Source organism: Tachypleus tridentatus, chromosome 12 (assembly GCF_004210375.1).
Source record: "Tachypleus tridentatus isolate NWPU-2018 chromosome 12, ASM421037v1, whole genome shotgun sequence".
NCBI classification, from domain to species: Eukaryota; Metazoa; Arthropoda; class Merostomata; order Xiphosura; family Limulidae; genus Tachypleus; species Tachypleus tridentatus.
The window spans coordinates 70016247-70043015 of record NC_134836.1 but is presented as its reverse complement, the minus strand read 5'-3'; the positions used below and the strand labels follow the sequence as shown (position 1 = coordinate 70043015).

General features: G+C 32.3%; 2 protein-coding genes across 3 annotated transcripts in view; one reads left to right on the top strand and one right to left on the bottom strand.

Moving 5' to 3' along the window:
• The window catches only part of LOC143235655 (adenylate cyclase type 3-like), a 93287-nt gene extending 90117 nt beyond the window's left edge, over positions 1 to 3170 (top strand). Inside the window, exons 20-21 of the mRNA XM_076473880.1 lie at positions 1274 to 1398; positions 1641 to 3170. Coding sequence (XP_076329995.1) covers positions 1274 to 1398; positions 1641 to 1841 — 326 coding nt within the window. The 3' untranslated portion in view covers positions 1842 to 3170. The remainder of the gene's footprint in view (positions 1 to 1273; positions 1399 to 1640) is intronic.
• Positions 3171 to 12432: 9262 nt separating this feature from the next.
• The window catches only part of LOC143233524 (uncharacterized), a 116216-nt gene continuing 101879 nt past the window's right edge, over positions 12433 to 26769 (bottom strand). For both annotated transcript variants that reach the window (XM_076469825.1, XM_076469826.1), the window contains 5 exons: positions 22062 to 22115; positions 20840 to 20960; positions 17672 to 17814; positions 16596 to 16824; positions 12433 to 15140 (listed from right to left, as the gene is read on the bottom strand). In XM_076469825.1, coding sequence (XP_076325940.1) covers positions 14974 to 15140; positions 16596 to 16824; positions 17672 to 17814; positions 20840 to 20960; positions 22062 to 22115 — 714 coding nt within the window. In that variant the 3' untranslated portion in view covers positions 12433 to 14973. The remainder of the gene's footprint in view (positions 15141 to 16595; positions 16825 to 17671; positions 17815 to 20839; positions 20961 to 22061; positions 22116 to 26769) is intronic.

The following is a 26769-nucleotide window of genomic DNA, read 5'->3' as shown; positions in this document are numbered from 1 at the left end:
AAGGCGTTCGACTCGTAATCCGAGGTTTGCGGGTTCGAATCCCGATCGCACCAACCATGCTCGCCATTTCAGCCGTGGGGGCGTTATAATGTGACGATCAATCTCGCTATTCGTTGGTAAAAGAATTGCTCAAGAGTTGGCGATGGGTGGTGATGACTAGCTGCCTTCCCTCTAGTCTTGCACTGTTAAATTAGGGACGGCTAGCGCAGATAGCCCTCGTGTAGCTATGCGCGAAATTCAGAAAAAGAAATGAATAAAACCCCTATAACTCCGAGCACTTTCGAAATGTGGATCTTTCTTCTTCAGGGGGAACTGGAAATGGTTTTTAGGGTTTTTATTCATTTTTATCGTAGTACAAAATATTGATAACTAGATCTCTTATGTAAAAGTAATGCTGTAATGAAATTCCCGAATAAAATATATATATATATAAACCTAAATCAGACATTTTTTACTGGTGTCATTTATAATATTTATAAACTTAAACTTACATGCTTTTTGATCTTTTATAACCAACATATTTCTTAGCCCTCATAATTATTTGTTGTTAAGTTTAACTCTTCACAGGGCTACAAGTGCTCTGCCCACTGTAGCCTTCACGCAGAAGTCTATCTTAGCCCTAAGGTTTATGAATAGCTATTAATATAGTTACAGTGCTTCGTATAAATTTTTGGACTTTAAAAACTATACTCCAGAGTACAATTTTTTTAAGATAGAAAAAAGGCGATATGTTACAAATACAGGAAATAAATCCCTTATTGTAGAACTTTAGGCCTAACATGGCTACATGGTCAGGGCCCTCGACTCGCAGTCTGCAGATTTGAATCCCCGTTCCACCAAACTCATATATGGTCGTCCTTTCAACCGTGGAGGCACTATAATGTTACGGTCCGTGCCACTATTCGTTGTTAAGAGTAGTCCAAGAGTTGTTGATGGGTGTTGATAAACACTTGTCTTCTCTCTAGTATTAGAGACAGTTAGTGTAAACGGTAATGATAAGAGATAGAAGTTTGGAGAGATAATCCTTCACACTAAATGGTACAGTTTTGCTTTTGCTTACACGTTTAATTCGTAATCTTATTGCTATGAAATATATCTTTTATTTGTTTATCTTTGCTGATCTTTTGGCTAAGTCAAACATGAAGTGGTGATAAGTGACATGCTCACATACTATCCTTTGGAAAGCGATAGGTCACTCTATTACAGTTTACTATTGAGAAACTATGTAGATTATATCTGACAAATACTGCATGATTGTTTTTCGTTTTCCGAGGAATTAACCAAGGTCCGATCACGGCAGGAGTAATTGGCGCCAGAAAGCCGCATTACGATATGTGGGGAAATACAGTCAATGTTGCTAGCCGAATGGAAAGTACTGGAAAAGCAGGCTGTATTCAGGTGACACTGTAATATATTTCAGTAAATTTCTGCATTACGTACAAAAATTTAAAAAAAAGGATAGTTTTAAAGAGAACGGTTTTGATAATTAACGATATACAATTCTTTCATTTTAATTAGCATATTTTATACCACAGTATCTATAACACCGTGAACTGTGAGACTATTTTAAGAACAGATGTGATATACAGATATATTATATTGAGCATCTGCTAAATTATGTGTTTCTGGACGTGTTACAGATAGTTGAAGCAACTGCTGCTATTTTGCGTGAGTTTGGATATCTGTTACATCAACGAGGCCTGGTGAGTGTTAAAGGAAAAGGAAAATTAATGACTTACTACGTGATAGGTAAGAAACCGGAAAATTTATCGTCAGAAGATGAAAATTCTCTCCCAGGAATTGTCCCTGAAATTGGAAGTGTTCAGCAAACCAAAGAATAGACGATATTTATCATCAGTAGAGACAGAAATAGTTAATTCTAAAAGAATCCCCAATTAGAACCACTTCTTCTGTCAAGTTTTACTTAAGAGTTATCAGAAATCGTGGATTAAGTTTTTATATGTATAACTTTTTTGTTTTCGTGCAGTGGCATTGTGAGATTTTTCTACACTGGGGTAGATGAGGTGGGCAAATAAATAAAGCTGAAATTGATCTGAACTTTTAATAAAATGGTCGTTTAAAGAAATCCGATGTAATAACGTTAGAGAAATTTTATCTTTTATTAAATGATACAAAACGAGTTAATTATATATAAAAGGTGAAAAATAATGTGTGATCACTATACCTAGATTTTATAGGGGGTTGGGCCCCCTTGACTACGCTTGTGTAGTTTTGTTATTTATTATATAAGAAAATTATGGTTTGACCTATTGAAATGCATGACTACATGTTTTCACGTGATAGAAAGTTTTTTAATCGAACACGTCAAAACTTAGTGAATAAACTTAACTTTGTAAAAGTGGTGTAATTAGAGTTCCATACGCTGTTCTTCATTTTAACGTTAGAAAACAGAATATCAGATAATTTCACTCTGTCAATATTCGTGGTTATAACACATCATCTTAAACGTATATTTATAATATATATATGATGGTTGTATTAATTTCACTGGTAGTTAATTCTTCTGTTATATGTTTATTTCACGTTACTTCAGATGTTTGTGTAAAAATAAACTTGTTCCGTATTTAATATTTCGCTCTAAACTTAAAATTGTCTCGTTTCGTCATTTTAAGCGTCACAGTTTTATGTTTAGCATCTCATCTTATGACCTTTTCTGTATATATATACTTGTAAAATCAATGCAGTTACATCATATGTATTATTATCATAATACAGTTTAGCTTTATGTTTGAATAAATTTATTAAAGTTTTTGTTGTTTTTTTAACATCTTGAAACGAAGACGAAAAACTGTACGTATAATGAGTAAGCTTATGTGTAGCATATTTATTGTTCGGTGACGTTCTTCTTGTCTACAAAAAACAGGTTATGCTTAAACAATTCATACCATGAAATTTAAATTGCTTAAGTGTGTTTACACTGTTTCTTAATTTTCACTGACGATTAAAACGATTGTGGATTCAAGGTGCTTCTACAATACTGTGTATGTCATATAAACTTAGTTATGGCTTAGTCACTTTTCAAATACATTTTACAATTAGTCATAAGAAATTATGGCCTTTAAGGCTTAAAGTCGTGCTTCGCCGTAACTTTCGAAGTGATTAATACTTTTTTTTTTTTTTAGAAACTACTTAATAAAGTTGTGAAGTCATTATTTCTGTGTAGTTTTATATGTCAGTATCTCAATATCGTTTCATAGAATTTTCTGCCTGGAAAATAAAGAACACAGTGTTAGTGCCTGTTATTTTTACTTTTCAAAGTAGGTCCGGCATGGCCAGGTGGTTAAGGCACTCGACTTGTAATTCGAGCGTTGCGGGTTTGAATCCCCGTCGCACCAAACCGTCTTTTGAGCCGTGAGAGCGTTATAATTCTACGGTCAATCTCACTATTCGTTGGCAAAAAAGAGTAGCGCAAGAGTTGGCGGTGGGTGGTGATGACTAGCTGCCTTCCCTCTAGTTTAACACTGCTAAATTAAGGACGGCTAGCACAGATAGCCCTTCAGTACCTTTGCACAAAATTAAGAAATAAAATAAAAATATGTAACTTTAAAGAATTTAACTTTTATAATGAATACCAGTATTTTGTTGGTGGGACCATACCTTATTAGCCTCCACTCCTGTCAAAGGTTTCAGTAGTAAAGTCTGCTAACTTGTAAAATTCAATATGGTGTTTTCCTTGGCTATCTGAACGCTCAACTTGTACACTGTAGTTGTAACAACAACAATTATAAACTTCTTGGAAGAACGTTCGCAATAAATTCGATGCCATTTTAAAGATGGCACTACAGGGAGTACAGTAAGGAACTAATCGTGGATTTTGCATAAATTTGAGTTGGCATGTCTTCTGTGTCCAGATGATGACAAATTTCCTTTCACACACCAGACGGTGTTCCTGTCGTTTTCAATAGGTTCTTAACACGAGACTTGTCGGGTTTGTAAACCTAGAACCATGCACATTATTTTGTGTACGAATCCCATGGAGATTTCTGTTTTAGATGCAATGGATCACCGTTTGGGGGGGGGGGGATTATTTCGTCAGAAAAACGGTTGAATTTTCTTTTCTGTGGCCTTTTTTACTTTTATACTGGAATCACTGACAGGAGTTGAATAGGTGAAATAGGACACGACATAAATATAATGATAAAGTAACATAAGTGAACCCATCGCACACGAACACATTCCAAAGAATCAATTAACATTAACAACAAAAGAAATATTGTGATAAGAACAACATTTATAGGAGTTTGGTTTGTTCTGAATTTTCGTGCAAAGCTACACGAGGTCAGGCGACTAGTCATGATCACCCACCACCCACTCTTGGGTTACCTTTTTTACAACTATAGCCCTATATATATGTTTTCTAAATAAGAACAAAATACTGTCGCACTATTTCGTCCTTATAAAATTGTAAAATGAATAAACCACTTTAAAAGCTGTTCCATTGAACATTTCGTTACAAGTTATTTTACTACTGTACTCATTTACTGATCCCAGTCTAGAACTCTTTAATCTGGAATACAGTGAGGTTCTTCTTGTTTGTGTATATTTGTTTAAAAAACTACACTAATTATACTAGCTGGGAGGGTCAGTTGCATTTGACCTTCCACTTATAATAGGTCTAATCGTCGATCTCTCAGTTTCAACTTTCACACTGGCAGTAGGTTATCTTTAGTGGCCTAATATAGTATTACTACCGAGTTTGACGTTGCGTCACGTGATCTAAAGTTGTTCAAACATGTTTTCTTATTACACAGAGAAGTGGTTTTACTAGTTACCGACAGAAAACCCGATCGATGTTCCAAGTGCTCATATTTTCCATTATTTTTCCGTTGTTTTATCTGGTCCACTACAAGAGGATTTGAAAATTTCATCTATCATACATCACCACCATAAAGTAGTGTTCAGTATACACTAAAATGGCGTCACATAAGGGGCAGTTTACGTTGCAGTTCATACTGTCGTGACATCAATAAAACGTGCGCATGCTACAGATCACGAGAATTGGGCACTATGTACGCTACAACACAGCAGAACATACGAACTTCGAAAACGATTTTGGTTGTGTTTACTCTCGAAACAGAATAATCTCGGGCACTCTGCAGACATGCATCCAGTAGTTATATTTCTACACTAAATCTAGTTCTAATCACTTTCTGAATTATTGGCACGTGCAGCTCATTCACTGTAATAGAATTTCACACAATAATTTATGATTGGTTTGTTTTGAATTACGCGCAAAGCTACACGAAGGCTATCTGTGCTACCTGTTTCTAACTTAGCAGTGTAAGACTGGAGGGAAGGCACCTGGTCATCACCACCCACCGCCAACTCTTGGGCTACTCTTTTACCAACGAATAGTAGGTTTGACCGTAACGTTATAACGTCCCGACGGCTTAAAGAGCGAGCATATTTGGTGTGATGGGGATTCGAACCCCCGACTCTCGGATTACGAGTCGAGTGCCTTAACTACCTGGCCAGGCCTGGTCATTTTACAAGATGTCTGTTACAATTCTGTTGGTGTGTTTGAAAACTGATCTTTCAACAAGTGTATTCATGTCTAAGCTCACACACATTCTATTGCTATAAAGATCAGGTTTTGACAAGTCTATTCATGTTTAGGGTCACACACATTCTATTGTTCTAAAGATCAGATTTTAATAAATCCTTTCAACATGCCATACTACGTTAAGAACTAAATGAATCAGAGTAATTTTTGAAAAAACAAATGGAAGTAATAGTTAAAAAACATTCACAACAAAGAAAGTTGTTTCACCTGTAATGGTTTGTTTTGGTTTGAATTTTGCACAAAGCTACTTGACAGCTATCTGCACTAGCTGTCCCTAATTTAGCAGTGTAAGACTAGAGGGAAGGCAGCTAGTCATCACCACCCACTGCCAACTCTTGGGCAACTCTTTTATGAACGAATAGTAGAATTGACCGTCACATTATAACGCCCCCAAGGCTGAAAGAGCAAGCATGTTTGGTGTGATAGGGATTTGAACCTGCAACCTTCAGATTATGATACAAGTGATTTAACCACCTGGCCATGCCAGGCCTCACCTGTAATGGAACAAACACGTTATGCTGCAGAAAGAAACGTTTGTTTTGCACCATTATTAGTTTTGCCATTTAAACATTTATATTAAATTGCTGAAATTAATTTTATGATATTTTAAAGTGCTATAACCATTTATTTTGTAATGCAAACATGCAACTTGCTAATGGTAAACACTGAGAAAATCTACATTAATTTACACACTACCTACCAGTTAGAAGTGGCAATTGCATTTATTTAGTGAAGATGGAATAATTTAGTAATTATGAATAAAATAATGTGGTTTATCCATCACACTTACCAAGTGTTTTATAATGCTCATAACTAAAGAAATGTTAGCAAGATATTTTTAAGGGTCATATGTTGTATGCAATATGCAATGTGGACATTATACATACCAATGCCTTAAAAAAGAAAACTCTTGCTAAAGACAGTATCATTTGTATCACCTACCATGACCAATATTGTTATTACAGAATACTGTCCTCTTACTGAACCTCCCCTTCAGAAGTTCAGAGAACTGATCCAAACTGTGCTTCACGTTCCATTCTTTGTATCTCCTATGTAACCAGACTGTACATAGTGTTCAGGCAAGTCATGTGCTCAAGAACATAATAAAACATGACACCAAATATTTGTTATACAAGGTACTGTCATCCTTGTAAAATATTACCTGAACATTAAGTAATTTGTACCTCATTTGTGCCTGACTGCACCAACTGTAACAAAATGGACATGAATGATTTTTTAGAAAACTTATGAGCAATACTACAAAGATCAAGTGGAACATCTTTTTTTGGATCTCACAAACTAACTAACTGATATCTGTTTTTACAGAATTCCATCTTTCAGAAGTACTTATGCAAAGTCTTTTAAGGTTTCTCCTCTAATTTCATCCAGTCCCATCTTGGGTCAACCAAAAGAATTCTGTTTACAATACCGAGTCTGGAAAATACCATTTTATTGAAGAAATACCAAGAGTGATTAAATAAACATTTTTATTCAGTTCCAGAGTTAGGGAGTTCCTTCAAGAGTATTCTAGTAATTAATCACCAAAGGGCAGGATATTTTTTTTTGGGGGGGAATTTTGTGCAAAGCTACACGAGGGCTATCTGCGCTAGCCGTCCCTAATTTAGCAGTATAAGACTAGAGGGAAGGCAGCTAGTAATCACCACCCACTGCCAACTCTTGGGGAACTCTTTTACCAACGAATAGTGGGATTGATCGTCACATTATAATGCCCCCACGACTGAAAGGGCGAGCATGTTTGGTGCGACGGGGATTCAAACCCCCCACCTCTGGCCATGCTAGGCCACATGAAAATAAACTTTCATATTTATTCACAGACCATACACTCTTATCTTCATGTTGTCAATCTAACCATACATCAAGCACTGAAACAGAAAATAAAACTTACCTTAAATCTAAGATGTTTGAAAACACAGGTAAAAATAAATCAAAAGAGCTTGTTGCATTTTTGTCAATTAAAAATGAGGAGTCTCAGAGGCATATCATAGATCTTCCTAAAGTGTAATGTCCATCTCAGGGTGTAAATAATTAACTTATACTTGCAGTAATAAAGTTATTAATATATTAAGATAAAAGAATGACATCATAGATCATGTGGACTAATGAAACTTTTATGAAATAGAAGTGCGTGTGTGTGTGTGTAGATTAGTGTGTAACCTTGGTTAAGCTTTATCACTACACTTCAGTTTGGTTGTGAGAATTTCAGGTTCTTGACTTTGCTACAACATGTGACTTGTCAACACCTATACACAGTCAAAGTAGACCATATCTTATATCTCATTGTCAAGTACAATGTTCTATCTCTTTATTACTTTGTGGGATTGTAATTTCAAACAATTAACAAACTTGCATCAATGGCCTGAGTATAGGATGAAAATGTTTTGCTATAAGGTAGACTTTGGTAGAAGAGAGTTGGTTGTATTTTGGATGTCTTATTTGATAGAAAACTATGTTTCACTTCTTCTTGGGATCCCTTCACACATAAAATACAAAATTTTAGTAATAATTATATATCACAACAGCAGATAGTACGAAAACAGCATCTATAAATCTCACCTACAATATCTGTAATAAAACCGATATAGTCCTCTGCAAGCAAGGAACAGATATCGGCGTTCTAGCCCACAGTGTCTCACCTTTTCACTATCTTTTATGGTCGGTAGGCTTGAGCGGGTAGATGGTTGGCTCCCTAATTCCCTACAGCTCTCTCTGGTGCGTAGAAGTATTTCACAATGAAATTGTACTTGTAGCCCCACATGAAAAAAACTATCTACAATGTAAGTTACAGATATCCAAACAATGTTTAGAGACAACAAGAGAAATATTGATCCATCTAGGCAGGCCCATCCCCTCAACTACACTTGGCTCAGCAAATGTTTGTTGACAATATTTTAGCATTCTGACTAAAATCAATCATTTCCAGATACAGATCTTTAATACAACTGGTAAATTGACTTTGTATTCAGAGCTCCTCAACCATGATTATTGAAAGTAAAAAGCAGAGAAAATCAATTTCTTGTAATTTTGATATTTTAAGAAATCTTTTCCTGTTTTTGAAGCAAATAGGAGTATCATGTTAGTGATGCCTAATCTGTATGGTTAACTTTCTTATATATACATATCTCAGTTTCACATCTACTCCTAGAAGACAAAAACCTTCTACTATTGATATATTTTCATGATGTTAGTTTTAAGAGCCAGCTCACCATGTCAAAGGATCACTGGATATTAAAAGAATGTTTCAAAATACACAGGATTAAACACAGTTGTAACAATAACTGTCTCTAAAACATCTAATACTTAATAGAAGGTGAATGTTTGAACAGTTTTAGAACAAAAGTTGTTAAGCCTATACTGATAATATATTTCGTTGTAGATAATCAAGTAGCACAGTTAGCAAAAGCTGCAGGATGAATAAAATTAGTTAGAAGAATTAAACCTAATGTCTGTGAATAGGAAAGGGAAAGTTATAATAAACGTAAATTATTTATATCAATACAGCTGCAAAACTGTAGTTAAAAGGAAGGCTAAAATCTAAACACTTTTAACTTCATAAGATTTGTTTTCCTTTATTATGATTTACTCTAAACATAACAGAAAAAAGAAATGCTAAAAATATAAACTGTAACTAGAAATGTATCAAAATAAGTAACTGAAGTAATTGGTTTAATTATGATACTGAAAGTTAAACTGCAATACAATTTATACAAACATGATGTCAGATATACATGTAGGTGCAAAAAGTCTAACACAAAATGATAAAAACCCTACAAGTCAAGCACTTTCAAAAGGTGCACCACCTTTTTCTGGGGAAAACTTTAATTCTGAAGATTCATATTTTGAAAGCACTTTGGTTAAATTTAAGGGTTTTTATGATTTTACAATTTATTGAAAAATATGAAATAAAAGTTTTATTTACTTCAAAAACATTAAAGGTATTTATTCAGTTTGTTTGTTTTTTGAATTTTGCATAAAGCTACTCTAGGGCTATCTGCTCTAGCCATCCCTAATTTAGCAGTGTAAGACTAAGGGAAGGCAGCTAGTCATCACCACCCACTGACAACTCTTGAGCTACTCTTTTACCAACAAATAGTGAGACTGACCATCACATTATAATGCCCCCATGGCTAAAAGGGCGAGCATGGTTTGTGCCATAGGGATTTGAACCCACGACCCTCAGATTACGAGTTGAAACGCTTTAACCCACCTGGCCATGCCAAGCTGTATTTATTCAGTTAAGTGGGAAGCCCATTACATGCAAATTATTTCAGTCGGAAAAATAGCGAAAATAAGTTGCAAGATTCGAAATAGAACACTTTGAGTAAAGTTGAAATTCTATTTCTAAGCTTAAGTTATAGCTTTTATACAAATAACGGATCAGTTTCTATATAACTGAATCTTACCAAATTTTCAAACATTTTTTGGGAACTTTATAAGGGGTTATGACTAGAAAGATAGGTTTTAGCGCATTTATCCTACCCTTCAATGAATGTTTACACTTGTGGTGTGTTAATGTTAACATTGTCTAAATAGAATTGACTTAAGAAAGAATATAGCAAAAACGACATAATATTCTAAAAACGTATTACTATCTTGGTTCTACTAAAAACTTGGTTAGACATCTCTTCTTCCATCACTTAAGTAAAGTCAATGTATTTTAAATTCACTATTATATGGTTCTATCTAGTGTACATTGTTATTATTATTATTATTGCATTTATCCCTTTGCTATACATTACTGCTTTATCTTAAATTGGGTAATTTAAAACCGTTTTTCTAACATTTCGTTTTTAAAAGCAACTAATTTATAAGAATAAAAATTTATAGAAAGTAAGACATGTTGACATGTAGACAAGGAATATTCCTCGAGGGCAAAACTGATTCCACAAGTCAGCAAAACAAAATTCAAAACCAAATTTATACTCATGTCTCTAGTTGTACTGTCTAGTGTATTTTCTTACTTAAATCGTTACCAAAATTTACAAAACTTATAATTTAACAGCCTAAAGGAGGGAAATACCCAAGCTTAACACTTATGAAGAACTGGAATTATTAAGTTCACAGATTTGTATTATATTTCAGCCCCTTTAATTCTACAAAAAGCCTAGCATCATAACTTATTCAAATTATAGCAGTAAATAACTTTTCTTTACACACACTATGATTTCAATGTTTACCAACTCCAAGAACCTTTCAATTGAGGTTTCAAATTTTTGGAAATTGTTTTTCATAAATTGCAACTTATTAAAACATAACTGTACCATTGCCTTCTCTGATAAGTTAGCTATAGTTTACACAAATCTCTATGAGTTGATCACCCTCAGGACAAGGAACTTCTTTTCTAGTTGTTTAACTGAGTTGATTTTTTTTGTAGTTGTTAGCTGGTGAGCAAGTCGACTTTTAGACTATTTTTTATAGTTTCCTTGTGGTGAAGTACAAAGCTACACAATGATTCATCTATGATTTGTCTACCACAGATGTTGAAACCCAATTTTTAGAAGACTTATTACTCAGCCAGTGCAGTGTAAATTTTATGAAATCTATCAATCTTTTAAACTCTTTTAGAGTGCAAAAGAAAAGATGACTGACAAATGGGTGTGGCTTGTGTTGGTTTAACCTTCAGTACATTGTCTTGTCTTTCAATTGTTTGTAATCTCCTGCTGGGGAATCCATTTAAGAGATCCTAATTGTGATGGATAGATTCGATCTCACACATGACGTTTTAAGTATGGTGCCTCTGTTGGTAATTACGGTTTTAAAGTATTATGAGGATAGGAATAAAAATATGTTTTCTAGATTATTTAATTTTTTTACATGATTGTTGTTCAAAACGTTTGTGTAAAATAACTACAGATACAGTAGAATGTATGAAATTATCCAATGGAAACTGACTTGTGTATAAAAGTCACCAAAAGAGTCAATTATGTTATTTAATAAAAGTACTTGTAATTAACTCAGTGGAATGTGTTATGGAGCTTGGGATTGTTATATTTCTATATACGCGGGTCTTTTTGTTCCAACAGCAGAGCAGAGAAACAAAAGTACTGAAGAACTAGGAAACTAATATTTCATTATTTTAAGAACAAAGCAACTCATTAAACATATCTTCTTGTAAACAGATTTTACCAGTATGAGAAAAACCATGATGTTGGTACTTTTTTGACAAGTACTTGACACCTTTTATTAAAAGTTTCTCAAATATATCAATTATGTTCCTCCTATTTACTGTTGTAAGTTCCAAATAAATCTTATTTATTCTTACAAACTTGATAATTGTAATTACTCTAATAAATGTGCTACATTTTGTTGATTTTTAATTAATAACTTTAAAAAAACAAACTAATGAATGTAAACTTTACAAAGATTAATCCACAGGTTATTAGCTTTCCTAAATAAACTTACTAATACCATGCATTTGTATAGAAATTATTTTAATATAATATATACAAGTAAATCAAAAGCACCAATTCCATAAACAGTAACATTGTAACCTATATTAAGATCTAAGATACTACCTTGATGTTTTGTATGATTTCAAACTATACAGTTTTAACAAGTTTGTAAATAATAACAGTATTCATTCATTAAGTATAAAATATTAAATTATATTAACTTTGTATCTTCCATGGGGATATTTTACAAGAAGAAAAGCCTGAATTAATTTAAGTTTAAAGGTGAACAATTTTCTAGTTATTTTAGAGAGTGTATACAACTAAGGTACTGGGAGTTACAAGTTTATTTCCTGAAAAATAAATACCTAAGTCATTTACTTAAAACAAGTAAATGACTTAATTCACATCCTATAACATAAAATCAGCTTACAACTGTGGTTGGGTTAAGAATATTTTATTTCCTCCAATATATAGCTATGTACATTCACACACACTATCATAGGAGAAAATAATGAAATTAAGACACGTAGCACACAATATAATAGTTTTCAACATGCGTTTTGTTTCCTACAAAACATAATTATAAACAATTAGTACATTCATAAAAGAGAACATTAAAATTTCTTGATAATTCACTACAACTGTTATACAAGTCTGACTTACTCATGTTAAGTTCTACTTTTTATACATTAATACGCACAATCATGAAAATTTAAACTAGGTTTATAAACTTTAAAAGAAAAGAATTAAAATGTTTTATCAATATTTTTACTGTACACTATGAAACTATTAAAACCAAAAACCGTCAACTAAAAGAGTGCAAAGTGGACAGGCACTAAGATGTTTTACTGGGTCTCAATGAAGAAAATATCTTTAGGAAGATTGGATAAAAGAACTTTTGTTTAGAGGCATAGAGAGAGAAATGTAAAATCATAACAATAAATTGATATTACCAAAAAAAGTCTCTTGCTTGCTTGCTGGTAAAATGGTGACAATACCACACTGTCAAAATTGTTTTGCATATCTTAATAAACAGCAATGTTTCTATTCCTTTTTATCACAGCTAATCTTCTATAAATTGCATCATTCTATTTCAGTATCACTTATATGATTATATTCTATCCAAATTAAGTGGAAATTCTAGGATGAGATGACTTACTTTACCATGTAATCATGAGCTTTGACACGTTATAGAATGGGAGAATCTGTGAAAGGTAATGCAACTAAAATCTTTGAATTATTTGAGACTTTTATAAACCCTCACATAAGACACCGTATAGCATCACAACAAGAACAAGAACCTGAAATAATGTCACATTCATATACAGAAAGAAACCGAAAATGATGTCTCTGACATATTTAATTTTGCCACAGTTTAATTAATTTCCTAGCACAAGAGACTTCAAATTTTAGTTTTATATCAGATTTTCTTTGTGTTAATGGTTGAAATTAGTCTGAACAGCAATTATACTTTACCAGTTTCATATCGTTAACGATTAAAAACACTGCACAAATAAAATAACTTTAGCAATGTTTGCACATAGGCAAAAAAAAAATAAAAAAATCACAGACCCAGAAATATATTATAAACTTATAATACATTAAATTTCCTATTTCTTCCATTCTGTACACCAAAGAAGTGAACACAAATTACATTTACTTGTCTTGTAAGGTACAAGAAGTTTTTCTTATCTGCCTAAGATGTAAATGGTTCTACAAATTTCCCTGTAGTTTCTCTGCTTTTGAAATACAAAACAATTTTCACATGTATTTATTACAAGTCACTGCAAGCTTAATGTACCCCAAAAAAAACTGTAATTAGAAAAACAGTTTACAAAACACACCTGATGCAACAGTAATTCCTTAACACGCGTACACAAAGACAAAATTTTCAAGGTAACTTCCATTTCTATTTTCATATTTACAAGCGTCTTCTCATTACATTTTCACCATCTTTCTTTGTTATTGGTATACTGCATCCATGCTTCTCAAGCACATCAAAATACAAATATCTTTGTTAGAATTCATGCAACAAATTTATCTTGTCTTTTGGTTCCAAGAACACTCCTTTGAGAAATCGAGTTCCACATTCGTATTTAAATCCTTTGCACTTTAATAGTTTTAAAATTACATATAAATGGTTAGGTCACTAACAGAAACGTATGCAAGACAAATTACAAACATAAATTATTACATTTATAACAAATTGTGTATAATGTTATTTTTCCAATTTTATCAACTATAAATACCACAGCAGATGCAGTACTTTTTTTTATATTATTATTTCTATTAAAAACTAAACATTTAAAAACAGTCTACTATAAACTTTGCATTTAGATTCCAGAATAGAGAAGGTAGATGGAGGGAAAACAGCTTCTAAGAAAAAAAATGAAAAGGCTGGAATGTGTGTAAGATAGAGTTTCTTGTAAAAAGCAAGGCTACATGTACAGAGAAAAACTTAAAAAAACTTAAAGCCAGCCATAGATCAAAACTATCAAATTCCTACTTTTTCTTACCAAACATTTATGATCCATTTATGAGGTTCTACTTGTGCCTCATGATAAAATTATACAAACAGAATATATGGACTGGCCTCTTTAACTAACTGTCTGTACAGAAACATTGTGTTCACTGAGAAACTTTTAACATTTCTATGAACTTAGAAAATACACATATACATCATTTATCTCTAAAACCACTAAATAAACATAAAATGTCTGAAAATAAAACTAAACAAATAACATCTGATTTTTTTGTGTGTTTAGCTACAACAACATTCTGAACGTATGAAAACTGATTAAGTAATATTTTAAACTTGAACTCAACATGAATTGATAGTTTAAAAAAAATAAAGAATAGTGATCATAAACTTAATCAAATGTCTGGTTTCTTTATGATGGTGCTGTTTCCATAGCAATGCACATATAGACCAGCAACAAACACTGGTGATTTAAAAAAAACAGAAGAACTAAACATTTCCTAGGCAAAGATTTCCTTACTATTTCCTTTTCCATATGAATTGCCTTTTATTCCTTTGTTATCACCTACAATGTAGCTTCCTTCATCTTTTTTTCTCATGCGATAGACAATAAACATGACCAAGAGAATAGTGCACAAAAGTGACACAACTGCACCACCAATAACAGCTGAAAAATTACCAGACAAACTATGTAATAAGTGATGAAAACAATTAAAAAAAACCTTCATATAATTCTACTGCTCTTCACCTGCTGTTAAATCAAAAAAAAATTTCAAAATCAATAATCTACTGGTGAAAAACTGCATTCTAAATTCATGTAATCCATACCGTATTAATGTCACCTAGTTCTAGTACATGCACAGGTCACTAATAATTCATAAAAAGAAGTAATAAGGTAGCACTATAAAAAACTAGTAATCAATAACAGAAAACCATCAAGTCAAACAGTGTTTTGAATGTATAAACAGATCTCTTCATTTTTGTTTTTTAAATTAAGTACAAAGTTACACAATGGTTTCTAGCAGTGTGAGTCCAGAGACATACAGATGTGTCACAGGGAACAGGTCTGAGTGATAAGGGCAGACTGGAGAATGCTTTAAATATGGCATGTTATCCCAGCCACTACAAGTGGTATTGAAATGTCCATGATTACTTTGTTATAGTAAGGCATTTAACAGAGTACTTACTGCCTATGTTGGTGGGATCCTAAGAAGAGGAACCATACCTCTTTCAGCAGAATAATGTACAACACTCTATAACACACTGTGTTCAACAGTGGCTTGGAACAAATAACAGCTAAATACTTGGATGTTGTGAAATGCTACCTAAAGAACATACACCCTGAAATTATCAAACACTTGGAGCTGCAAGACAATGACTTAGGGACAAAAACAGAAACTGTCATGGTTAACAGGATGTTTAAAAATGCTACTTAAAGGGCATACTCCCAGACTGCATGCAATTGAAACCACTTTGAAAGATAACGGACTGCATAAGTCACCTACCATGCAACCAATTATAACAGGCTGGTTAACATAAAAGTTGGCTCACTTCTTGTTAAAATGTTGCCCTAGTGGTAAAAAAAAATAATATTTTCATCCCTTTTCAAAGATGTGTTTCTTTAATACCATTACGTACATCACACTTGAAAAAAACCATTTATTTTCTACCATTTTTCACCTTTAACGTTAAAGTAAATAGTTTCTTTAAACATGATCTAGGATATGAAGTTCCAGGAGGGTGATATTTGAGCTTTTTTTAATGTTTGTAGTTGAGCACAAAGATACACAAGAAGTTATCTGTGCTCTGTCTGCAATAAGTATTGAAACCTTGTTTCTAGCGCTGCAAGTCCACAGAGAGGGGGCATTTCCTGAACTAAATAAATTTATAGCATGTATTTTTTGTATTTTAAATAAACTGTTGGTGTGGTAGGTTATTTGTACAAAAATGTAAGTAAAATTATTATGTTTTTAAAACGTTACAATTTTTAAAGTGTATATAATTTAAAATTTTATTCACTTGAGTACTTTGTCAAATAGTTACATAAAAAAATGGCAAAAAAATAAAAGCCCAATATTGTTTTTAAAGATGTAAATATTAGAAACAAACATAAGGAACTTACAAGCCAGTATTCCAGGTTGTGCAAAAAAGGATGAAGGTTTCTCATCCTGCTTCTGTCCCATAATGTGTATCTCATTATCCTCTCTGTTTCCATCAGGTGTTGTATCAAACCCTGGAACAGGAGCATTCTCTGGTCTTCTTGGCTCAATAACAACAGGTGTGGGTGGGTTTGTAATGTCGGGAATGCGATTTTTATGGCTTGACTCTGTTGTTGTAACTTTGATTGTTGGCTAAATGTTTAAGATAAAAGTAATGACATTTTCAGTTGTTTTGAATTTTAAAAATTTATGTTCATATGGAACATTCACAAAATACTTCAAGATATTTCTTTTGTTGCAGTTTTACTGTTTAAAATTTAATTCACTTATTATTCTTCATCCTTTTGTTTTTCAAACTAGGCCTAATGCCCATCACTATTACAGTACATTAAATAATTTACTCTTAACTAGGCTAATTAAGCTGAAAGTCCATCACCATTATAATACGACAAATAATTTACTGTTTATTTGAACTTTAGCATACTTTAAATATGTAAAGTATATAAATTACTTTATTTACCAACATACATTATCTAATAAAGAAAGTTCCAAAGTTCACATCATTTATTAATAAAATTTGGACCATGCAACGAACACAAACTGTAGTGGAAATCATCATGTAATCTTATACATATTGAACCAAAAAATACCTTAAAAATATTTAGTCTTTTAATGAAACAGAAATTAATTAGCAGAATAATTTATCTTTTCTGTTAAGATATTTATTTTGTAATGCATAATGGACAACTCCTGAAACTGTGTATTCTCGTAGTAAAATACAAAAACCTAAATATACAACAGAATATCAAAATGTTCATTATTTGGAAGTCAAAATGCCATACAGGCGGTTATATACAATTACAAAATGCACAAATAAAATGAAGTCTTTTTATTTGTTCTTACTGTTTCTGTTTTGCAGCTGAAACAAACAAGCATACAGAAAATGTTTTACATATTGTAAACAAATTGCTGAAATAACGGGGGATAAAATTTCACAAATTTTATGATAAGTGTACGATGCAAAACATTTCCTACTTACTTGGTCTTTCTTGGGGAAAAATACTGGTTTCTTTGTTGGGTCGGGTTTCTTTGTTGGATATTCAATGGGCTGGTGCCAACTAGGTTTAGGTGGTTTATTTTCTGGTGTAACTAATATTGGTTTGGTAGTTTCTTCAATGATGACTATGGAAAAACACATACTTTAACATTTAATTGTTATATTGCTATTATAATTTCCAAGTGTTGGTTTTTTTTTTTTAAAGAGAAAAGAAATACAAAATGTAACTTATTGTGATCAAGAATAGAAACAAAATTTCCAAAAAAATTAAATTATCCACACACTTTTCTAAAAATCTTTTTTTTTTTTTTAATAGTTTTGCACATTTGCAAAGCTGTGCAAAGACTAGATCTGCATTGGCCATCTCTACCGATTAAATGACATATTAGGCAACCAGCACCCTCCACCAATACTCTACTTACTCTAATCAAAGTGGTAGGAACATTTGTTCATGCCCTTACTTAAATGTAGTGGACATTGTTTCAGTATCACAACTCCAACAGTGTTTTGAATTAATGGATTTAGCATTATAGATCAAATTAAGAGCCTAAATGGCTGTTTGTGCCTTTAACATAATTTGTAAAATTCAGAGTCTGAAATTACTGTCATACTACCCCATACAGTATCTTAACTATACAGAAAAAAGCTAGCATATGTACTAGTACATTACACAAGAAACCAATTTAAATAAACCTTGAAAAAAACAGTGTTTAACACTATATATTAAGCTTTGTTTTCATGCCATCACCCACAAAGTACAGAGAAATGTCAGTAGAGAAGAAAGTTTGCATAGAAGCTTCATGTGATGTTGGTTGGACTTTCTGACAAATTGCTGCAGACTTGAAATGTTCCCCCAAACACTGACAAGTAAATACTAAAAAAACAGGAAAGTAAGAGGCAGGACACCTGAACGCAATGATAGAGCTGTTAATTATCTTTGTTCATGCAGCCTTAGGGACAGAAGGAACACTAGCACTGATATCAAGCATGAGATAAGCCATCATGTATCAAATGAAAAGAAACTGTCCAGATCTACAGTATCAAGAATGGTATATTGGGTCATGTAACAGTTAAAAAAAACACCTTTACTTTGATATTCAAATGTTCTCAAGAGATTGAAATTTGCTAAAAAGGACAAAATCTGGACTGTTGATGATTAGAAAATGGTATTATGGGCAGATGAGTCCAATATTTAAATATTTGGTTCAAAACATAGATTTTAAGTCCAGCAAAGGAAAGGCAACAGATACTTACCTCAATGCATAGCACCAACTATGAAGCATGGTAGATGCAGTGTGATGGTTTGGGGGCATTTATCCATTGAGGTGACAGAAGATATTTGCAAAATAGATGGAATAATGAATCACAAGTACCATCAAGTACTGATTCATCAAGGTGTACCAGCAGTGTGTGTGTGTGTGTGTGTGTGTGTGTGTGTGTGTGTGTGTGTGTGTGTGTAATATTGATAAATTATTCAACTACTAAAATAATAACCACAAACACTCATCCAACCTATGCAAAAAGTTACTTAGCTAAGAAAGAAGCTGTTGGAGTCATTTATGTAATGCAACAACCCCCAAAGAGCCTTGATTTCAACCCAGTTGAACAGATCTGGGATTTGAAATATCAAAAACTTGACAAATCAAGAGCAACTTCTGAAAAAAACTTTATGAAAGCCTATTGAAGACATTTGAAATAAAACCTCAAAAGACATTTTTATCAAATATATTTTAACAATGACTGAAAGACTGTCTGCAGTTATAAAACAAAATGGAGACAAAGTAAATGTCAACTGTTTGCTGAACTCAGTCACTTCCACTAATTTTCTGTTCAACTAAATATGAAGATTAATACAATGTTAATGTTTCACGTGTGATTTACCTTCCAGTGTTATTAATAACATTTTGATGTTTCACGTGTGATTTACCTTCCATCGTTCTTTGAAAGTAGCCTGAAATCATATTTTTGACTTTGTCCTAACTCTTTTGCACAGTTTATACATAAACAATAAAATCTTCAAAGGACATCAAAAGACTTGAAAGACAATATTTTCCATAAGTGACACAATGCTGGCTATCAAATAAGATTTGAAACCTTGGCAAATTAATTTGCAAAGCATAATTTTAAAACCTTCACCCAACAGTAAATTATCTGGATAATTTTTGTCACCTTCTTTCAAATGAGCAGCAACAATGGGTAAGTTCTAATCTTCTTACATCTGTCCACTATATAATTCATATATACACTTTTTTAACCTCCATCACAGGAAATATTATCTGTTCTAGAAGATTTATTGTTTTTATTATTAACAAGCTCAGAGTTAATGTGGTTATTTATTTCCACTATGTTTCCATCTAGCATCTGTTCATAGTAAAGAAAATTGCTTGAAACTTCATTCATAAAAACTAGATAAAAGGGTAGAACTTTGTAGTTAGCCATTTTATAGTTATCAGAAATGAGCCTTCCTATACCATCTTTTAAAGACCTTACTTCCAACTTAACATTTTACTTACTGTTAATGTATTTAAAGAAATTCTTACTGTCATTACATCTTCTTTGACCAAACCTTTTCATATGCCCTTTTAGGTTGCCTAATGCCCTCTTTGAACAACTCTCTCAATCTTCAATAATCCTTCTTAAGTCTCCCAGCATAACAGTCAATATAAATTTTATCTCCTTATATCGTATGTGAACAAGATAAGATTGGATACCATTTCTTTTTCCTTCTATAATAAACATGTCCAACTAGATGTTTACAAATTTGCCATATTAAGTTAAACATCAAATCTAACTGATTAATGTCCACTTGCATCCAGAAGGCTAGACAGTCCACAGTATTCACCCTCAACCATTTCTATATTGGAAGTTAACACCAAATCCAAAATAGCATTGTTTCTAGTAAGTTCTCTGACCAACTTGTGAAGTAAACCATCTTCCCTCATAGATTGATTCAAATTTCTCCAGTCTAAATACCTCATATTATAATTTCCATATGATTATTACATTACAGAGCTCTCATTTTAATTTAACTTTTAATACAAGTTTTGGTAATGGAAGAAGTATGGCTAGCATTACATTATCCTCCCTGTACAATAAACCACTAATTAGGCTTAAGCTACAAAGATATATTTAAGCATTTCTCTATCTTACTGCCTCCTGATCCTTCTGGACCATCTCCTGATCCTGTTGTGTCTTCATCATCTGACCCTAGCCCTGATGAATGATCAAGGTCTGAGAATTGAGGAAGTGCACTAATGTCCAGAAGGTCACCCTGAATAATCAGAAAATATTATCAACAGAAGTACCATCATCTTTATATGGGTTTACTTGCTAATACTCACTCAAGGAAAATACTTCATTGGAAAACTATCAGATAACTTAGATTTTCCCCAGTAGTGACATTACATAAAATATACATGAAGAATAAAACAGTTTAAAATATTTTAAATTAATTACAGAATGAATTTAACATGCCAAAGTTACAAACTGTATATAGCAACTGATTATTGTGTATCATTGTTTCACGTTACACATGATAAATAACAATATCCAATAACAAAACAGTCATGTTTATAATTTTATGTTTCCTTGCAAGTGATAGAATACCATTTTAAAATGTTACTATAGCGACAGGAGAGTTCACTACAACAGTCTTATGACATGTAAAGACAGGTTATTACAATGGGTTTACCACATGTTATTGGAGATCATTACAATAGGCTTGCCTATACATGGTTATAAAGAAGAAGGGTATTTTATTCAAGCTATAATGTAAAGACAAGTTTAAACAACTGATCTATTAACCACACAAAACTTACCAAATCCTTAACATACTTACAGAATATTTATATTCAGTTAAGATCTTATTTTCACTTTGGATATTATATATATACACTACTAACAAACACAAACAACTGGTTAGAATATCATTATTATTATATTTTTGAAAATAATTTTAAATGTAAAACAATTACAAATATGACTACCTTTTACCTTCTTTATTTTCTATTTTTGAAACTTCTTATCCATACTTACTTCAACAGATTATTTATTACATAACCATGTAATGGTATAAAAGTCCACAGTACGATTCCATTTATTGAATTTTTTACAATGAGGAGGGGTACAAGAAAAACAACACTGGTTAATCAGACAAACTAGGGGTTTACAAACCATCAATTGCAATGTTAGAAAACAAGCATACAATTGCTGGCAGTTCTATTACCATTATAAAAAACAAATATCTGCCATGAATTAAATAGTAAGGACAAATTTGATTATTTTATATACTCACTCTTAAGGAATTTTATATCAAAGTTAAAAAAAAAAGTCTGTATAGATAAAACTAAGATATGTTTCAAAGACACTTTACCTCAGGGTCATCTACAAAGAACCATCCACTGTCTCTCTTGCCTAAATCCACTCTCTGTGTAGATAGGAATAAAAAAAAAAGAAAACAGGAGAAGCTTGTAAGTATTCGACACCTAATAACTCTCATTAGTTTACATAGTATCAAACAGTAACTCACAATAAAATACTGTATAACAACAAACAAAATGTTTTAAATCAATATGATTTACATAGGTTCTCATTACAACAACAGCATGGGAACACTAATAATTTAACTGGTGAATAAATTATTACTCTGTGTGCATAACAAGTTCAAACGTAATCAAATAAAAAATTACATGATTTCTGCCACTGTAACATTTACTGCATTTTTATGTATATATTACATACATACAAAGAACTTGAACTAGTTGTACAGCTACTGAGTAATATATGTATGTTAAATATTTAATTATTGTCAACATTAAACAGAAATTTAAATAAAATACATTCTGCACCAGTAAAAATATATAACACTTCTTAATAAGTAACTGATCTGGCTGTTATATTTCCTTTAATTTAAGTTGGTGTAGATTCATTAACCATAAGTTTATAAATTACATATATTTTTTTGGTCAGTAAAGACCTCTGCAATATGTTATCCTAAAGAAACAATCAGTGTTACATGGAATTAAAAATGTATATATTTTCTTTATTGGTTTAGTTTCATAAAAGTGCCAGTCAAACTTTGAAATTATTATTATTATTATTATCATCTTTAGTTTTGTGTTTATCAACTCTAATGAAGGCAGAACTAATACAACAGGATGTCCACTCATTGACTGTTTTTAAAGGCATGATTTACTCTTGCAGATTTGTGTAGAGATTACTGGGTTGAATACAAATGCTACATCAGCATTCCCAGTATTAGGTGAAAATGTACATAAATTATTGAGAAATGTTCTAGCAAAATAGCGGTAGCCAAATATTTACAGCAAAATTTGTACTTTTTTGAACATGTCTGAAAAATAACTGATGGTCAAAGATCCCTTGATCAGTCACTTATGTAACATTAAAGTAATTTGGTCAATAGACAGACCAATAAGTTTGATTGGTATTAAGACTATACATATTACTTGTATGCATATACAATGTTACATATTTTTAACCATGAAAATCCTGAGCTGATCTCACATTTTGGTGGTAATTAACAACAAGAGAGTTGTTAATTACAACACTAGCTCAATTTATCACAAAACTTTACCCAAATTTGGGGATAATTTTATTGCTTTAAAAAAACAAAAAAAAAACAAAAAATTAAACTATCAAAATGTTATTTTAGTCTTAATGCAAAGATAAACACACAAATTAGGGGGGGGGAAGACAACAACTCGAAACCATTTTACGATTCGCAATTTTGCGGCAAAAAAAAAAGGGTTAATTTAAAATTACAGTAAACCACACTGAAATTAAGTTATTCATCTCACCGAGGCTCAAAATATTATTTTAAATATTTGAAGTAGTATACACACATATAAAAATATAAATACCTGAAAAAACTGTGTGTAAAAAATGCGAATTAATTTTGTTTCACTCGCACTTTTCGTTGTGCCTACACATTTGTGTTTAATAATATTTCAGTCAAGAATTCTGAATGAACAATATAAAAAAAAAAAAAAACAGAGCAAACAAGCAGTCTCGGAACAGTAACAACTTGTGGGGAATGAAGAAGGCCAAAGGGTAAATATAATCTCATAGGTTTGGTGTTATCTACGAGTGTGCAACGTTTTTCAAAATAAAAATATTATTCCGGGTAACAATAGAAACTACTAACAAATTTTTTCCCCATCAGAATAGCACTCAAGCTCTGTTACTTTATCGTTCTTAACACTGACAGATCTTATGCAATATCGGATTATCCAACCAACTACCTCCAGAAAACAGCGACTGCGACAGTTCCACATTCTTTTCAGCTTAGTAAGAAACTAATAATGTTATTTGTCAACGTCAAGAAGATTTACTATTGTCCCAGAGAAAAGAGATAGCATACGAGATATTACACCGTAATAAAACAAGTAAAAAAGGAATTGTATTCAACATGAACAAAGTAACGCCTTGTTAAATTTAATATTTTTTTTTAGAACTTATGGTTTTTGTTTCGAAATGTTAGATGTCATTAACTAGGCTTAATATAGCAGCTTTCTTGTTACTGTGTTAGATTGATTTGTTTTGAATTTCGCGCAAAGCTACACGAGAGCTATCTGTGCTAGCCGTCTCTAATTTAGACTAGAGGGAAGGCAGCTAGTCATCACCCCCACCGCCAACTCTTGGGCTACTCTTTTACCAACGAATAGTGGGATCGACTGATACGTTATAACGCCCCCACGGCTGAAAGGGCGAGCATATTTGGTGTGACAGGGATTCGAACCCGCGACCCTCGGATTACGAATCGGGTGCCTTAACCACCTGGCCATGCCGGTCCTACTTTGTGTTAGAAGCCTCAAACTAACCAGTCATCCACTGCAGTGATGAAACACTGAACATGTACTCAGGCCAATATTATCTATTCTATGCATGGAAATGAACTTGAAAGTAATTACGAATAAATTAAGCTTGAAGGAAGTTATATCACTGAATATTGATTTACTATTGTTTGAGACGAGTTGATAGTTCCCAAAATCCAGTACTGGCTTTCAAAGAATATTACTTACAAAATACTTTAAAAAACACAAAAAAACGATTTTATATTAAAAGCTGACATGATAAAAAGCACTGTATCTGAAAGAGAAGTATTGTTGTTTAAATAGGTATTAATATTCGAAAGTAGAATACAAACAAGCTTATTTCATTATTCACACCACCATACAGTAGTAGTGTCTTGTCTATCATTCATTTGGTACACCCTACAATGACGTCATACAAGGAATACCTTAAGTTATAGTTCGCCCTGTCGTGTAGTCGGTAAAACGCGCGCACGCCGTGGATCACGAATTAGGCTACAACAGTATGTAATATGAAAATCGAAATAAAAAAAAAAAAATTGTTATTCTTAATTTTGGTTTTATTTTTTCTTGAAACAGAACACTTTCGAGAACCTTGCTGAAGTACATCTAGTAAGTGTTTAGATGCAAAAGTGGTTTTAAAATGAAGCATGGAAAAAATTAAAACTTAAACTCAGACCAATATTTGTTTACAATTTAAAACAAAGATAAAAGGATAGGAGTGGAAAAATATACAGTAATGTATTAATAGCAAGAATTTATGTAACGGATCTCGAACGTGTAAATATATATATATATATACCTTTCACATTAAAATAGGTCTACTTTGTAGAGTCCTTTTTGTTTTGGACGTTTGATTTGTATTATGTAGTAAATATAAATTTTAAGAGTGAATGTGGAAAATTTCCCATGACAAACAATATAACTCACTCCAGTAGATCATATAATTATTAAAATATGTGCTTTATTTGTTTATTTGTATTAAAGCACAAAGGTGCACAGGGATCTAGTTGTGCCCTGCCCACCACGTGTATCGAAACCAGATTTGTTATGTTAAAAGTCCACAGACATGTCACTGTGCCTCTGGAATGCAAAAACATATACAGCAAGATATTCCGTATGTTACGTATATTAAAACAGAAGTTAAGTGGCTATATTGAAGAAAAATGTTGGATAAAGACTGCTGGTTAATAAATATAGCTTACGTGGTTAAAACAGAAAGCAATAAAACTGTTTCAGAAATAACGGTGTTACTCACAAGGAAAGCATTGCAGACCTAGCATACCAGAATGGAAAATACCACTGTATTAAAACATTAAAATATTCTAGAGATGAGAAATACAATAATAATGTCGGTAAACATAGGGTTAAAGTAATAACAAAATTTAAAAGTGGGATAAACGACTGTGATATCGAGATGTCCAAAACGTAATGTTGTAGAAATTGTTAAAATGTTTCACGCCTGCGCCATAAACAAAAACCAGTAAAAAGCGTGATTTGTTTAAACGAAAGTTGGCTTAAAAAGAATGTTTGTTTTCCAAAAAGATGTTACAAGAAAATTTTAAATTGAAATTAAAATAATCTCAACTTTAATGAATTATTTTATACGCATAGAATTTATAATCTGCTTATTGGTGTATATTTTAATACTAGAAATAGAGAAATAAACGGTCTTAATAACACGTCTGTTATTTGTTTACATCGGACACTCGTTTCGCTTAAAAGTTTATATAAAGTCGTTACAGTCTGTCAAAAGAAATATTTAAACTAATAACATACACACTATAGTCTCTTCACTAAAGTATAGTAACACGGGACCAGCCCTGACTTTTATAATTGCCGAAACGGCGTGTCCTCACGTCACAATAATCAAAATTTAAGATTAAGGCTGACATTAAAACTATGTAATATTCAGTTGCTTATAACGTTATATAACGAACTCAAATATAATTTCATTACACACGTATTCAACAGTGACAAGGGAAACCTGAGACTTAAATCTTGTCTCCCTGGTCACATTGGGGAACCTGTATGATTAAGAGGAACGTGTGTGCGTGCCTGTGACGATTATAAACTTTGTTAAATTATGCAAAAAAAAAAATTAGGAGTAGGGAAGTATGGGTTACATGTTTGTAAGGAAGGGGTTGTTACAGATAGTAGCATGTATTGTACAGGGAAAGACATTTGTGGAATGGGTCTCTCAACCCTTAAAGCCCCATTATAGATGCCGGCATTTATGTGTTAAAAGTT